This window comes from Acanthochromis polyacanthus, chromosome 3 (assembly GCF_021347895.1).
Source record: "Acanthochromis polyacanthus isolate Apoly-LR-REF ecotype Palm Island chromosome 3, KAUST_Apoly_ChrSc, whole genome shotgun sequence".
NCBI classification, from domain to species: domain Eukaryota; kingdom Metazoa; phylum Chordata; class Actinopteri; family Pomacentridae; genus Acanthochromis; species Acanthochromis polyacanthus.
The window spans coordinates 38554164-38568056 of NC_067115.1; the positions used below are offsets into that span (position 1 = coordinate 38554164).

Here is a 13893-nt window from a genome sequence, read left to right on the forward strand (position 1 = left end):
CAGGAGAGTGTTTTTTTTTTTCATGATGATCACTTAATCCTGTGTTTTTTTTTCCCAGGAGATGACCACAAGCTGACGCCTGCTTACCTCCTGTGCATGTGTATACAACACTCAGCCTCGACCTTTCCACCGGGGAGTTTTGGAAAACTCCTGCTCAAGATTGTCCGACGGATCCAGACCATTGCATGGGTCAGTGTCACCTTCAGTAATGTTCTGAGTCTAAGGGTGTCTGCTTAAGATGACCTAATGTTAAGGAAAAAGCCGACCATGTCAGGTCAGGTGAATAGTTTAACACGGTGGCAGATCACATGTTTAGTTCTCTGTTATACCACTTTCTGGTCTAACTATACCATTAACTTGTCATAGCGACTTCTGTAACCATCATAATAGTACAGGGATTCATGAAAAGTAAAGACTTTTTTTGCAGTTGTCTTCAAACATTTTGTTACCTAGGGGCGAATTACATACAGTGCTGTGAAAAAGTATTTGAAAAAACCTGACCTGATTGAGAAAAATGGATGTCATTGTTTGATTTAGTGGTGCAAAATAGTCCTAATTCAGTTGAGAAAACCTAGACAACTTGAATTTTTTTTTTTGTAACCCAGTGTAATAGTTTTTACAAGTTCTGTAACCGAAAAAGAAATAGGCAGAAGCCGAGGCTTATTTTGCCTATCCTGTACAATCCATAGAATCATCTAGCATATCAGTAATACAAAAAATGAAAGACAAAAACAAACAACAAACAAGACTAACAAAACAAGACAAGACTTAATCTAAATTAGTCTTCTTAGTAGTTTCACATATTAGTCATTTTACATTGTACTCCTTTATTATTTTGCCTTTCAGTGCTTTTTTAAAGCTCAACAGAGAATTACACGGTTTCAACTCATCACTCAGTCCGTTCCGTAATATAACCCCCAAATATGAGACACATCTGTAATTAACATTAGTTCTCACATTACCTCTTTCAAAGACACCCAGCTCTCTTAAATTATAATTTTTTTATCTCAATTTAAAAAATTCTTGAATACACGTGGTAAGATTTTTATTCTTTACTCGAAATAGTATTTCTAATGTTTTTAAGTATACAGTATCTAAAAATTTCAAGGTGCAAGACTCTAAGTCGTTTATTAGTCATTTCACAGGAGGAAGCTTTATTATTCTAATAATTCTTTTCTGGAGTTTAGTACACTATACACTATATGGAAAAGACAGGAAGCAGAGCTAGAGGTAGCAGAACTGAAGATGCTGAGGTTCTCTTTGGGAGTGACCAGGATGGATAGGATCAGGAATGAGTACATCAGAGGCACAGCACATGTTAGAGGCTTTGGAGATAAAGTCAGAGAGGCCAGACTGAGATGGTTCGGACATGTCCAGAGAAGAGAGAGTGAATATATTGGTAGAAGGATGCTGAGTTTCCCACTGCCAGGCAGGAGGCCTAGAGGAAAACCAAAGAGGAGGTTTATGGATGTGGTTAAAGAGGACATGAAGGTAGTTGGTGTAAGAGAAGAGGATGCAGAAGACAGGGTTAGATGGAGGCAATTGATTCGCTGTGGCGACCCCTGAAGGGAAAAGCCAAAAGGAAAAGAAGAAGAAGACACTATATTGTCAAAAGTATTCGCTCACCCATCCAAGTAATCAGAATCAGGTGTTCCAATCACTTCCATGGCCACGGGTGTATAAAATCATGCAGACTGCTTTTACAAACATTAGTGAAAGAATGGGTTGCTCTCAGGAGCTTAGTGAGTTCCAGCGTGGAACTGTGATAGGATGCCACCTGTGCAACAAATCCAGTCGTGACATTTCCTCGCTCCTAAATATTCCACAGACAACTGTCAGCTGTATTATAAGAAAGTGGAAGTGTGTGGGAACAACAGCAACTCAGCCACCAAGTAGTAGGCCACGTAAACTGATGGAGCGGGGTCAGTGGATGCTGAGGTGCATAGTGCAAAGAGGTGGCCAACTTTCTGCAGAGTCATTCGCTACAGACCTGCAAACTTCATGTGGCCTTCAGATTAGCTCAAGAACAGCGCGCAGAGAGCTTCATGGAATGGGTTTCCATGGCCAAGCAGCTGCATCCAAGCCATACATCACCAAGTGCAATGCAAAGCGTCGGATGCAGTGGTGTAAAGCACGCCGCCACTGGACTCTAGAGCAGTGGAGACGCGTTCTCTGGAGTGACTAATCACGCTTCTCCATCTGGCAATCTAATGGACCAGTCTGGATTTGGCGGTTGACAGGAGAACGATAGTTGTCAGACTGCATTTTGCCAAGTGTAAAGTTTGGTGGAGGGGGGATTATGGTGTGGGCTTGTTTTTCAGGAGCTGGGCTTGGCCCCTTCGTGAAAGGAACTCTGAATGCTTCAGCATACCAAGACATTATGGACAATTCCATGCTCCCAAATTTGTGGGAACAGTTTGGAGCTGGCTCCTTCCTCTTCCAACATGACTGTGCACCAGTGCACAAAGCAAGGTCCATAAAGACATGGATGACAGAGTCTGGTGTGGATGAACTTGACTGGCCTGCACAGAGTCCTGACCTCAGCCCGATAGAACACCTTTGGGATGAATTAGTGCGGAGACTGAGAGCCAGGCCTTCTTGTCCAACATCAGTGTGTGACCTCACAAATGAGCTTCTGGAAGAATGGTCAAAAATTCCCATAAACACACTCCTAAACCTTGTGGACAGCCTCTCCAGACGATATGAAGCTGTTATAACTGCAAAGGGTGGACCGACGTCATATTGAACCCTATGGATTAGGAATGGGATGCCACTTACATTCATATGTGAGTCAAGGCAGGTGAACGAATACTTTTGACAATATAGTGCATGTTCTATATGTATTTCCCCAAACCTCAACACAATATGTCAAATATGGCATTATAAGTGAGAAATACAATATACGCAGACCTTTCTTGTTCAAAAAAACGCTTGTTTTGTAAATATACTCAACAAAAATATAAACGCAACACTTTTGTTTTTGCTCCCATTTTCTATGAGATGAATCAAAGATCTAAAACTTTTTCCACTTACACAATATCACCATTTCTCTCAAATATTGTTCACAAATCTGTCTAAATCTGTGATAGTGAGCACTTCTCCTTTGCTGAGATAATCCATCCCACCTCACAGGTGTACCATATCAAGATGCTGATTAGACACCATGATTAGTGCACAGATGTGCCTTAGTCTGCCCACAATAAAAGGCCGCATAAGGACGCTGGACCTTCGCAACACCGATCATGGAACAATAACAAACTCTTGTGGAAGTTTTCATGGCCAAGAAATAGCTCTCCTAACCCCCCCCCCCCCCCCCCCCAGCTTCCCACTTGCGATACACAATGGTCAGGAATCCCGTGCACAGCGCGCTATTGCGCAGCAGCTGCATAGGAGACCAACTACTGTGCTGAGCCACCTGTCCCATTACCCCCCCATCCTTATCCCAACTAACCTTGTCTCATGTCATGCTTTGCTTGTTGCGGGTTTGTTTTTTCAGGTTCCTTCTCAAATTGAATTTCCCAAAATTGGAGGTTTCATTTGGTATAACAAACCTTTTTTTTCATTTTATCCTCTGCTATCCCTACCCAGATCCCAAATGTCTTTGTTTTTCCTTTTCCTCAAGACAGGCACACTCTTAAAGGTGCAGCAGCCCGAGCTGGCATTGGCAGGGCAGCTCAAATGAAATTTCATTGTATATGAAAGTGTGTAATGACAATAAAGTTTTGATTGATTAATTGATTGATATGTGGCTTCCAACTGAGTTTATAATCTAAAATTGCTCCCAAGAATTTGGTTTCATATACTCTTTCTATTTAGACTCCATTTAAGATTAATTGAATTTCATAATTTGCCCTAACACTACCAAACACCATAAATTTTGTTTTATTTTCATTTAATGATTACTTATTGATATCAAACCATTTCTTTAACCTGATCAACTCCTACTCCTACTGTCGTCAATAGTTCTTTAATGTCTGGTCCTGAACTAAATAAATTTGTATCATCCACAAATGTAATAAATGTCAGCTTATTAACCACTATCATTCAAATATATAAGTATAAATAGCTTATGTCCTAATACCGAACCCTGTGGAAAACCACAAATTACTTTTCTAAAAAGTGACACAGTATTGTTTAATTTTACATACTGAAACCTATTATTTAAATAACTTCTTATCCAGTTTAGTGTAACACCTCTTATACCATAACGCTCCATTTTCTGCAGAAGTGAGGAATGATTAATCATGTCAAATGCTTTACGCAAGTCCACAAACACTCCTACAGCGTATTGTTTCTTATCAATAGCTGTAGCTTTATTTTCCACTAATACCATGCTAAGGATGTTGATCGGTTACTCCTAAACCCAGGTTGATGATCACTCAGTCACTCATATTTCTCCATAAAGTCATCCAGTCTATTTACAAACAATTTTTCAAGTATTTTTGAAAACTGAGGTAACAAAGACAGAGGTCTGTAATTTGACAAGATGTGTTTGTCACCATTTTTATAGATTGGGACTACCTTAGCCATTTTCATCCTATCAGGAAAAAATACCTGCTTGGAAGGATTTATTACATATATAAATAGATGGTTTGAGGACACAATCCATTACTTCCTTTATAATTAACATATCAATAGTATTATCATGTGTAGATTTTTTACTCTAAAACTTCCGGACCACTTGTAATACATCATTCTTACAAACTCCGCCAAGGAAGCTTGAATTCTTAGTGTTGAATGCAAACTCATAATTGTGGTCTACATCATTAATTTGGGCCTACATTAACAAAAAAAAATCATTAAACTCATTAGCAATTTCCTCAGCATTTTCAGTCATTAAGTTGTCATTATTTACAAAAAAGTTGGAAAATCATTTTGACTTTGATTTTTTTTATACTATTGAGCACTCTCCAGGTACCCTTAATGTTGTTTTAGTGTTTTAGCAGCAGTTTATCATAATAGTTCTTTTGTGCACTCTCATAATAGAAGTCAATTTGTTTTTAGATTTTTTTGTACTTGTCCTCCTTATCCTTTGTTCTGTGTGTGACAAATTCCCCATAGAGCCTATTTTTCTTTTTACAAGCTTTTTCCAACCCGTCTGTAATCCATGGTTTTCTCTTCTTTTTTGGATTTGGTCTATATTCTTTCAATGTGCAATGACGGTCATAAAAAAAATCTAAAAAAATCATTATAAGATTGATTGGTATCGTCCACATAAACTTCCTGCCAATCATGATTGTCTTGAGTGCCATGATTGCCTCTGGTGATTTTGTTCTAACTAAATTACTAGTTGTGCATTTGTTCCTACTTTTAACTTTTTCTTCATTTCTAACACAGCAAAGACAGGCAAATGATCACTGACTTCGGTCAGTAATAATCCACTAACTATTCTCACATTGATTACATTAGTAAAACTATTATCAGTGTTGCAGCATCTTTGATTATCCTGCTCGGTTTTACAATTAACGGATGGAAACTCAAACTAAACATAGTATCAACAAACTGTGCAGTTTTCATATGATCATTAGATTTTAATAAATCAATGTTGAAGTCACCACAAACCAAAATAGTCTTATTATAATTTTCATATAATTCATAAATCTTCTTTTTAAGTTGATCAATACATGACTCCGGTGTTCTATAAATGCAACTAATTCATATGTTTTTGGTTCTATCAACCTCAATTGCAATGGTTATACATTCCATCAAATTATCAATAACCATGGTCATATCCCCAATAACTTTGCATTTAAAAGCAGACATCACAAACAGGGCTACGCCCCCTCCCCTTTTATTGCCACTGTTTTGCCAAAACATTTCCCTCTAATCCATCCTGTAGATTTTTTCCATCACTCAACCGAGTCTCTGAAATTGCTACTATAGTAAACTTGTGTTGTAGCTGTTGAAGGTAATCTTTAATTTTGGAGAGATTGCTGTAGAGACTCCTACTATTAAAATGAATTAATGAAAACCCTTCCATCTTCACACTGGAACTAAACTTATCTTCAGAATAATATTCACAGTCAATATCAATGTTCTGGTAGAAATGGATCTCTGGATCAAAGTCGATTTCTAACTCATAAAGCCTGTGATCTCTAAAGTCAAAACACTTAATCTGTGTATTCACACATTTTCACCGTATTTGTCCCTCACAAGCAACATTTGGCATATACCTTTCACAACATATATATATTTCACAACAAAATAACTATCTAACCTCCCTTCACTGTTCCACATCTCCATCATGTGAGTCATCATTTTCATTTGTATCGGTCCAGCTCTTTAATGTCTCTGACTGCTATCACTCTAGCCTGTTCTGATGTGCCATTTAGTCATATCATTATTTTGCAGTTCCTTGTCCAAGTGTCTTGAATCCGCTTTTCCTTTTTCAGGATTCTGGCTTGTCTTGCAATTTCACCATTTCTCTTAGTCAGATGCTCATTTACATATACCCCTATGCCCTTCATTTTTTCGCCTGCTTTAACACCTCATGTTTGTCTTTTCGACTCACAAATCGAATCGGGATATTGGACCTGTTGGCCCTCTTGTCTTGTCTTTAGGGTACCGTGTAGCAAACAGCTATATTTTGACTGTCTATAGGAATGTCTTTGCTACTGAAGAAATTAATGACTTGCTGCTCCAGTGTGCGTAATTCACCTCTTGGTGCATCCTCGCCCTCCTTGTCACCTGCAGTGGTCCGAGCATAGGTGTGGTGGGTTGTCTCAAGTCCAGATATCACCAGGTCATCCATCCTTGTGTACTGCTCCAATCATCTACTATTCTTTCGAGCTCTTCAATTTTCTTATCCTTTTCTTTGATCAGTCTTCAGTTGTTTCATTTCTTTAATTAAGTCCAGTCGGCAAATCTGTTGCTAGAAAGGGTCTTCTCCCTTCGCCAGCTTCAGGAGAAGTGCAGAGAGCAGCAGATGCCCCTGTATATCGCCTTCATCGATCTGACCAAGGCGTTTGATCTCGTCAGCTGAGAATTCTCTTCAGAATTCTACCTAAAATTGGCTGCCCTCTAAACTACACAGCCTGATTGAGTCCTTCCACAACAACATGCAGGGGACTGTGCAGTTCAACAGCAGCACCTCTGAGCCATTCAACATCAGCAGCAGCATCAAACAGGGCTGCGTACCTGCCCCAACACTTTTTGGAATCTTCTTTGCCTTGCTTCTAAAACATGCATTTGGCACATCAAAAGAAGGGATTTACCCAGGGGCGGCTGGTCAATAGAGGGCGCTAGGCGGCCGCCCCCTCTGTCTCACATCATGTAGAGTCACAGCCCTTCCTTTAATAAAACATTTTTAAAATTACATTTACATGTATATCCTATGTTTTTAACAAGCAAAATGGATAATAGAGCCTGTAGAGAGTTACTAAAATGCATCATTTGTAATAAAAAGTCAGATTAGAAATATCCGACGTTGTCTACAATTACTAATAGTGGACATATATCCAGGGCGCGCTCATCTTTCCCCATTGACTCTCGTTATAACTTTGACATGCGCAGTTCGTTCCTCTTCAATACAAGAGATAGGAGACCTGTCGCTTATCTTCAGCAACACAGAGTTCAGGAGTTGCAATGGTGCTGTGGCTCTGTACCAGCTCTTCATGAGCAACAATCTTCAGGACACCTTCTCAGAGACTGTGTCTCTCCTGAAGATCCCCATCACGACTCCAATGACGACAGCTGAATCTGAGAGGTGCTTCTCAACACTAAAAAGAATCAAGACCTTCCTCAGGAACACAATGTCGCAGGATCGTCTTAATGCACTGGCCATGCTCTCTATGGAAAAGAAACTTGTCCGGGAGACCCCAGATTTTAACCATAGAGTCATTGAGAAATTTGCATGTCTCAAAGACAGAAGAGCAAAACTTCCATACAAAACATAAACCAGATGTAGAGGTGCTGACTTTAATCTCTAAAATGTGAGGATTTACTTTTTTGTCATTTAATAATGTAAATAGAAACTTTAGTTGACACAAGTGGCACTTTAGACTGAAAGCCTGTTGATTTTCATATGTTCTGAAATCTGAGGAATTACTGTTTTTCTTTATTTTCATTGTAAATATTTAATGTTAGTTGACAGAAGCACTTTGGGCTCAAAGCTTAAGATAAGATAAGATGGGTTTTATTTGTCACATGCACAGTTATACATAGTATAATGCCTAATGGTTTCAGTATTTTTTTTTCAGGCAAAGTGACACATTTTTATTGCTTTGATCTTAAATATGCAGATTTGCTGTTTTCTCATTGTTACTGTAAAAGTTAGCTCACAGAAGCACTGTCTGCTTTAAACCCTATCGTTAGGTTTTTTTTTTTTAACACAATGTCCAATGTTTGTTGGTTTCACAGGTTTGGATTTGTTTTTGTTTATCTGAGTATGTAAATATAAATATGTTGTTCCAAAGATTTTGCTGGACAGAAGAAGCACTTGGCACTCTTTGAAGCTGGAAAAATTAATTGTTTCTTTTTTTTAACTTTTGAAGAAAAAAATAGATTTGCATATTTATACATTCTTAATTTGTTTAATTATAGAAAATGAGATTTTAAGGGTTTGTGTGTACCAATTACACCTTATCTGGAGCAAATCATGGGGAGATAAATTCAAATTCACTAGCTGGTAACAATTACGTGCATTTAATTGTCTATTTGACTCAGCAGTAGTGCTTAGGTGTACCCTCGTAGTGGTGCATAGTAATAGCACATCAAATGGCTGTGAACATAATTTACATCAATTTTGTATTCCGGTGTTGCCGACTCTGCTATTTGGTTTGGTAAATTAAGTGCGCCCCCCCAAGAGAAAAATTCACCAGCCGCCACTGGATTTACCTGCATACAAGATCAGATGGCAGGCTTTTCCTCCGAGCCAAGACCAAAGTGTGTGAAGCCCTGATAAGAGACATGCTATTTGCTGATGACGCAGCAGTAGGATCCCACACTCAGCAAGAACTTCAGTCACTGATGGACCATTTCTCCCAGGCCTTTAAAGACTTTGGGCTTACCTTCAGCCTGAAAAAGACTAACGTCAGAAACAGAAACACCACCAACCATTACCATCGATGATCACGAGCTTGATGTGGTCCACCATTTCATTTACCTAGGTTCCACTGTCACCGACAACCTATCCTTGGACGTGGAGCTTGACAAGAGAATTGAAAAGGCAGCTACCACACTTGCACGCCTCACTACACGTGTGTGGTCCAACCCCATGCTCACAGTGAAGACCAAGATGGCAGTGTACAACGCCTGTGTCATCAGTACACTGCTATACGGTAGCGAGACATGGACGACATACGCCAGACAACAAAGACGCCTGAACACCTTCCACATGAGAAGCCTCCGCCACATCCTGGGAATTTCGTGGCAAGACAAAGTCCCAAACATAGAGGTCTTTCTCGTGCGGTTCTGCCTAGCATGTTCACCTTACTCAGGCAACGCAGACTCCGCTGACTAGGCCACGTTCACCGCATGCCAGACGGCCGCATCCCCAAAGACTTATTGTATAGTGAGCTGACCACTGGAAGTAGACGCACTGGACGCCCACAGCTGCAATACCGTGACGTTGTGAAGCGTGACATGAAGGCTGTGGGTATTGACTCAGAGACCTGGGAAAATCTCGCTGCTGATTGGTCACAATGGAGAGGAGCCATGACCAAGCACCTCAAACAGGAGAAGAGAAGCTGACACAAGCTGCCACAGAGAGGCGGGTCCGCAGAAATCTTTGTGTCAGCTCTGTCCAACAGACAGCATACACATGCAACACTTGCAACAAGGACTGCCATTCACGCATCGGTCTCCACAGCCATAGTCGTCGATGCTTCAGCCAAGTACACAACTAGGATGCTATACCCATAGTCGACTCTCACTGACGGAGGCCTACTACTGAAGTTCAGAGATTTTTTGAACTCCTTCATGTCTTCTCCTAATTTCTTTGTAGCCATGTCTTCTAGTTAATTAAGACAGTATTTATCAAGGCAAGAACACACACACACACACACACACACACACACACACACACACACACACACACACACACACACACACAACTTTCTTGCTGATATGCCAAGTAATCCAATGTTGCTGTTATGTCAACGCTGCGGCCGAGGAGCTTCGATGTCGTTAGCTTTCACACGCTGCAGCGTCGCTTGTTCACTGTGCTCGGGCGATGCAGCTAGTTAGCCCCTCTAGCTGCTGGTTGGTGTAGCCTCCAATGCCTCTTCCGCCACCTGAATGTTGCAGATCATCAAACTAATTTTAATCAATACAAAGATAAGTCAAGAAAACACAAAATGCAATTTTTATATGCTGATTTCATTTAATGAAGGAAAAATACTGTCCAGCCCATCTTGCCCTATGTGCAACAGTAATTGCCCTCTTAGCTACCAGTCTATCGAATTACAAAATTCATTCAGCAGTTGAGTTCAGTTTCACCATCCACACTCGCATATGATTACTGCTAGGCTTGTTGAATCTATACATCACTAAATAGAACCTATCTGGCATTATGAAGTAGCTAAGGGGTCTCACAAAGCAACATCTAATCCAGGAGGTCACAAAAGAACCCACACAAACATCTAAAGATCTGCAGACCTCACTGGTCTCAGTTAAGGTCCGTCTACATGATTCCACAATAAGGAGGACTCTGGGAGAAAATGGATTCATGTGAGAGTTGCAAGAATCAAACCACTACTGACCAAAAAGAACATAAAGGTTCATCTGGTATTTACAAAAAATATATCTGGATGAGCTCCAAGACTTTTGGGATAACATCCTGTGGACTGATGAAGAACTGATGTGGAGGTTTTTGGAAAACATGGGTCTGTTACATCTGGTGTAAATCTACTGCATTCCACAAGTAGCCTAGCCGCGCTAGACAACCCATGGCAATGAATTTAATTCTCTCCCAAGGTGGGTCTAGTTACCCTCGGTAAGCCTCGAGGTTGGATGCTCCTAAAACTGGCCGACGAATCACCATGAAGTGTAGAGTCAGAAGGCGCGCGTAACTAAGTGACGACAGAGGCGCGACGATTCTGACAGAAACAACCAGAAACAACTAGCCTAGCAGCCCACGGCAATGAATTTAATTCTCTGCCAGGGTCGACAACAAAACCGACAACAGTCGTTGAGCTCCATTAGCACCGACTCTGAATAATCTTTCTGTTAACATGTCTGTATATACTTGAGTTTCACCCATTGACTGTATAAATAAGGCTTCACCGAACTACCGCATCCTCTGAATTCCGGCGCTCTAGGAACTACATCAGCCTATTCGTTGCGTTGATTGGTTGTATACCTACCCAATTGCTGCAGAGTGATTTGAAAGACAACCTTTTAGCTCGCTTCCCTCCCTGTCGAGGGTTCCTAGACCCTTGTGTCTTCAGACCTGGGTTGAGCGCGGCTAGGCTATTCCACAAGAAGAACGTGATACCAGCAGTTAAACATGATAGTAGTAGTGTGATGGTTTGAGGACCTAGACAACTTGTCAAAACTTGTCATTCATGGCGCCATGAATTCTGTTCTCTATCAGAAAATCCTCCTGAAGAACTTCTACCATCAGTAGGGCGTAATATGAATGACTAGAAGCATCATTAAACTGCAGTTGTTGCTGCCAAGGGACAAACCAGTTATTAGGTTCGGGGGGGGATTTTCCACAGGGGTGATATAGGTTTTATTAAATCATCATATAAAAACAGTATTTTTGTGTTCTGTGGATTTTCTCTGTCTAATATTAAATACATCTAAATATTGGTTTGTACATTTTAATGTGAGAAATATGCAAACATAGACGACATCATGAAGCACTACAGCACTCCATGTTCAGTAAAAAGAACTAAATACAAAATGTAAAAGTTAATGTAAAAATATTGGCAGCAACATCATACCTGACTTTTGACATTTATTTAAATCCACAACCAAACGCATCAGATGAAGGTCTTAACCTTCAAAAATAATCTGAATATATGATTAAAGAATGACTCAGCTCAACGAATCTGACAAACTTTTCATTTTTAGATGCATGTTTTCAATGTTTCACATTGCATGTTTCTGTTATTATTTAGAAAGTGAGCTGTGATACCAAACTCTGATAAAACTGACAAATCAAACTCAGGAACTTGCTAAATGAAAACAGAATCTACTGATTTCAGATGTACTGATGTGAATAAAAGAACCATTTGGTGTTCTAAATCATAAGATATTGCTAAAAGACAGTTTCCTGTTGGATATTGCAAAGTTAAGGTGAGCCTACATGAAATCTGTAGTGTGATTACATTGTTAAATATTGCAGCGATGATGTTAGAGTGTATTAGCTCTATAGTCAGTAATAGGTTCTTACAAAATGACTCAAACAATGAATAGCTATAAGCTTCAGTCAATTTTCGCCTGAAATTTCTACTGAAGATGGACACAAAGTAAATTGAATGCTGTTCTTGAACTGTTTGGAGTACATGCATGATTCTGATCTCATTTGAAAGCTGACAATCTGAATTTTCACCCAGTGCAGTCAGAATTATTCTAAGTGCTACTGGCACAGATAATTTTATGTTGGAACACACTGAATTAGGATGAATTTTTTTTTGCCTAAATTTTCCCCCTAATAAAACACCTGAAAATAAGTGTGGCAGCACTGTGAGAGCTTGAAAACACAAAAGGGCAACAGCCTTGAGTCTTACCTAGTTCAGGTAAAAATTTCATAGTAATACTACAAGAAATGAGTGTTTCACACATGTGTTTGTAGGGATATGGCCAGGTGTTGACGATTTTGGACACCCTCTGCACACCCTGGGCACAATGGTATATTTCCGTTTTTCACTCCATTTGGACATTATTTTCACTCCAAAAACTCAAAAACAACTAAAAAAAAACCCCACTCAAATACAGCTTCAGTGTGGATCACAGATAGACACAGAGACACACAGCTGGAGGGCAGGGGAGGGGGGCAGAGCTGTGAAATTTCACTGTGCTCTGCTAAAAGAGGCTGTTTTTTTATACCCTGCTATTCAGCAGGCTCATTTGCTACAAGACCTGTTAGTCAAAAGTTTCATCCGACGTGATTTGCTCAGAGTTAGTAAGGAAATGAGGTCAGGTCCGCTTCTGTCATCGTCGACACCGGTTGGCTGTTTAGCCGTGGAAGGCTAAACAGCCATCAAAGTTACTTGATTGGTGGAAATGAGGTGTCGATCAAAAGGTTAGAGTTCAGCAGCCATTTTGAGAGATGTAGTTCGCTGTAAAAATGTTTGTACAAAAACTTACATAAATATATGAAGAGATATACAGAGAGTATGGAATGCGCATCGCGACGTGCGCGCACGAAGCCGAGCTATTTGTGGATTATTTACTGTTTTCAAGACATGTTTTGGACAAAATATACTGGCTTGTTTTGTCTGGATGCTAGCTTGGATTATGGCAGTTTTTTTGTGGAATATCTGTGACCAATTGTGAGCGTTTATGAGCCTACAAAGATGAGTTGTGCACATTTACGTGATTTGTTGTTTGTTGGACAAATGTGTTTATATTACCCGCTGTGGTCATCACATCTGAAATTGTTTTATACCGGCGGATTCATGAGAATCTAAGCTTTCCATGGGTGTGTAATGTTTCTATCATCAAGTTTGCAGCTTAGGTGAATTTTGAAAAATGCTTATGCAGATCTGAAAACATCCCGAATACGGGACGCTGAAGCATAACGGGACCAAAATTAAATGGACAATTGGCTGCTCAGCTGTTCCGTGGCCAGGTATGATATCCCCTCAATATTTCAATACAGGGAGCAGTAAAAGGTACAAATATTTATGTACCTGACTGTAGGTCTAAGTGTGAATGCATGGTGCATGGAAATGTAATTTTTTTCTTTTTTTTTACTAATTGAATCTGAGATTGTCTTTTGCA

The 13893-nt window shown here is 39.9% G+C and overlaps 1 protein-coding gene across 8 annotated transcripts in view; it reads left to right on the forward strand.

The window, feature by feature from the left end:
• The window catches only part of radil (Ras association and DIL domains), an 83907-nt gene that overhangs the window by 19027 nt on the left and 50987 nt on the right, over positions 1 to 13893 (forward strand). For all 8 annotated transcript variants that reach the window (XM_051945630.1, XM_051945628.1, XM_051945629.1 and 5 more), the window contains one exon: positions 59 to 189. In XM_051945630.1, coding sequence (XP_051801590.1) covers positions 59 to 189 — 131 coding nt within the window. The remainder of the gene's footprint in view (positions 1 to 58; positions 190 to 13893) is intronic.